At 39.4% G+C, this 2,326-nt stretch overlaps 1 protein-coding gene across 3 annotated transcripts; it reads left to right on the top strand.

The window, feature by feature from the left end:
* Positions 1 to 250: 250 nt before the first annotated feature.
* On the top strand, positions 251 to 1,836 carry LOC116841397. Of its 3 annotated transcripts, none has more exons than XR_004377550.1 (3): positions 251 to 638; positions 818 to 949; positions 1,078 to 1,836. XR_004377550.1 is itself a non-coding variant. In XM_032809265.1 (2 exons), exons 1-2 carry the CDS (start codon positions 296 to 298, stop codon positions 856 to 858), a joined length of 387 nt encoding a protein of 128 aa, XP_032665156.1. In that variant the 5' UTR covers positions 251 to 295; the 3' UTR covers positions 859 to 1,044. The 3 variants fall into 3 exon arrangements, 1 of the variants encoding a protein (XP_032665156.1); XR_004377549.1 differs by having other exon boundaries at positions 815 to 949; XM_032809265.1 differs by lacking the exon at positions 1,078 to 1,836 and having other exon boundaries at positions 815 to 1,044.
* Positions 1,837 to 2,326: the final 490 nt, after the last annotated feature.

The following is a 2,326-nucleotide window of genomic DNA, read 5'->3' as shown; positions in this document are numbered from 1 at the left end:
GGCCTCTTGTGATGATATATCCTCTAAAATTTCTAGCGGTAGAGGTAAGAGAGTCAAAACTTTCTCTTTCTGAACCTGCAGGTTCGATCGAGACAATATTTAACATCGATTCTCCGACCTTGAAACCACAAACACCTGTTACTCCTTTGCGTGCAGAAAAAATTTCTGCGCTGTCTCGGGAGGCTAACGTTTCGGTTTTTCCTATTTCCAGAAAGCTAGCTGGCTTATTGTCTATAGATACAAGGTCGAAAGTCTCGGTCCATTTACAACTTATATTGAACGTGTTTCTCCTTCTATGTCTAGAAACGATAACACTGCTTTAGATCAACAATCTATTAGTGTTCTGCGCATTGGGCGTTGTTTGCTTAAGATCTGCCCATCTTCGATGGAGACGGTTTTTGATTTTGTTAAGAAGGGCAATGATAAATTCAGCATCAATTTTCCTACGTATCATCAAGCTAATGAGTTTATCTCTTTAGTTTACAAGAACCGTTTCTCTGTAAGATCGGATGAATGTTGGGTTGCTTATGTGCCTTCCTTCAAAATTTTTAAGAAGGTCATTCTTAGAGGGTTGGATGATTCTGATCTGGAACCTGACTTTATAGCTAAGCATCTACGTCCAGCTCCTGATCATTTTGGTAAGTGGATTCCGCCTATACTTATAGGTAATTTAAAGAGGGTCTCTGGGCATAACGAAGACGGTTCTCCTAAGCTGACCAATTCTAATTCCTTTACTGCCACCTTTGATTATTCTGATACTCCTACTAGGGCCATCCTCCTGGGTAAGAATATCTATATGTATCCTTTTGTCCAGAAGGTCAGAAGGTGCACCCGCTGTCAGCGCTTTGGGCATATTAAAAGGCTTTGTAAAACGTCTGAGGACAAATGTATTTGTGAGTTTTGCAGCTTACGAGGTCATTCACAGGAGCATTGTTCTGAGCCAATCCCGGTTTGTATTAATTGCATACGAGAAAAGAGAGTCAAGACTTCGCACAGGGTTTTATCTTTCGATTGTCCTGTTTATGCGGATCAAAAAGAGCTCAAAAAAATCATGGTCTATCTCTGTTTGGATTTTAGGGGAACAAGGGCGTATCTTGATCGTCATGGGCCTCTGGACTCTTCAATCTCTGATAAACCGCCCGCTTCTACCTTAGCGGACTTTGTTCCTCATCAGTTCCTTTATTCGGAGGTGGTCCGTAATGGGTGTGATGCTCGAGTGGAGGCGATGTGTGCCCCTGTCAGTTGCAACGTTGAGCGTTTGCCGCTTAGTCGGTCTATGCGCCAACGGACTGCGACCCCGCAGTCAGCGCAGTCTGCCCGCTGAGTTAACCTCTCAAGCCAAACATTTTATATCTGATAATTCTCGTTCCTCTAATGCTAAACCATCTAAAATTCTTTTGTCTGATTCGTTACAGAAAAGACTACTCATGACTCCTAAAGGAACTACTGTCGCTGGGACTGGCGTTCCATCTAAAATCGCATCTTTCTTCTCTGGAGGATTCTTGACTCGGCAACAAAGATCGTCCCCTACTGAGAGGGAGTATATTAGGGAGTAGGCGTCCGTTGCATGCAGTGCACTCTGCACGCCTTATCATGGAACTATCTCTCCTGGGAGCGCCACTCAATGATATTGACGACATTATTTTCTCTGACGACACCGCGACATTAAGAACTATTCATAATTCTCTAATTAAGGCAAAGTTATTTTTATAAAATTAAAAAAGATATATATTTCGTGTAACTCCTGGTTATCTTGTCAACTAAAAACTGACTAATGGAATATATATGATTCCCGGTCATTTCAACAAGAAGAAGAAGAAGAGGAGGAATCGAGGTACCCGATAAAAAATTTTTCATGCATAATTTTGCAAAAATGCTTATATAAAATTATGCAAAATTATATATGAAATTTGTCCATATATAATTATACATAATTATGTATAATTTTCGATAATACAAATGCCTTTTGATGCTATAAATAATAACTTTTTTCGTTTCTTCTATGTTAAAACTTAAAGAAGAACTTACTGAGAGTTTCTCAATACGTATAGAGAAAAAAAAATTACTTCATATATCCCTCCGTAGCTTCGAACTCGAACTACCTCAGCCGTTTCGCTTGGTAGTCCTAGTCTTGGTATCTACTGAATCATTTTGATAGTAACAGAGTTAATAATGATTCTAATGGCTCATACGATATCTTGCTGACTTGTACTTATACAAGTACTGTTATATTTCATACAACCGCTCGTGTGAAGATAGAACGGATTAAATTGAATAGAAAAGTCATGTATTTTGCAAAATTCGCAATAGTTGACAAGGAATGAAT

This window comes from Odontomachus brunneus, unplaced genomic scaffold (assembly GCF_010583005.1).
Source record: "Odontomachus brunneus isolate Ranch 3 - 2012 unplaced genomic scaffold, Obru_v1 Obru_scaffold_015, whole genome shotgun sequence".
Classification (NCBI taxonomy): Eukaryota; Metazoa; Arthropoda; class Insecta; order Hymenoptera; family Formicidae; genus Odontomachus; species Odontomachus brunneus.
This window is presented reverse-complemented; position numbering and strand designations above follow the sequence as displayed.

Excerpts from the sequence above, each read along its gene's own strand:
- LOC116841397 (XM_032809265.1), top strand. The coding sequence starts at position 296 with ATGTCTAGAAACGATAACACTGCTTTAGATCAACAATCTATTAGTGTT. Across the intron at positions 639-814 it reads TCCAGCTCCTGATCATTTTG|AAGGTCAGAAGGTGCACCCG; the intron begins GTAAGTGGATTC and ends CCTTTTGTCCAG.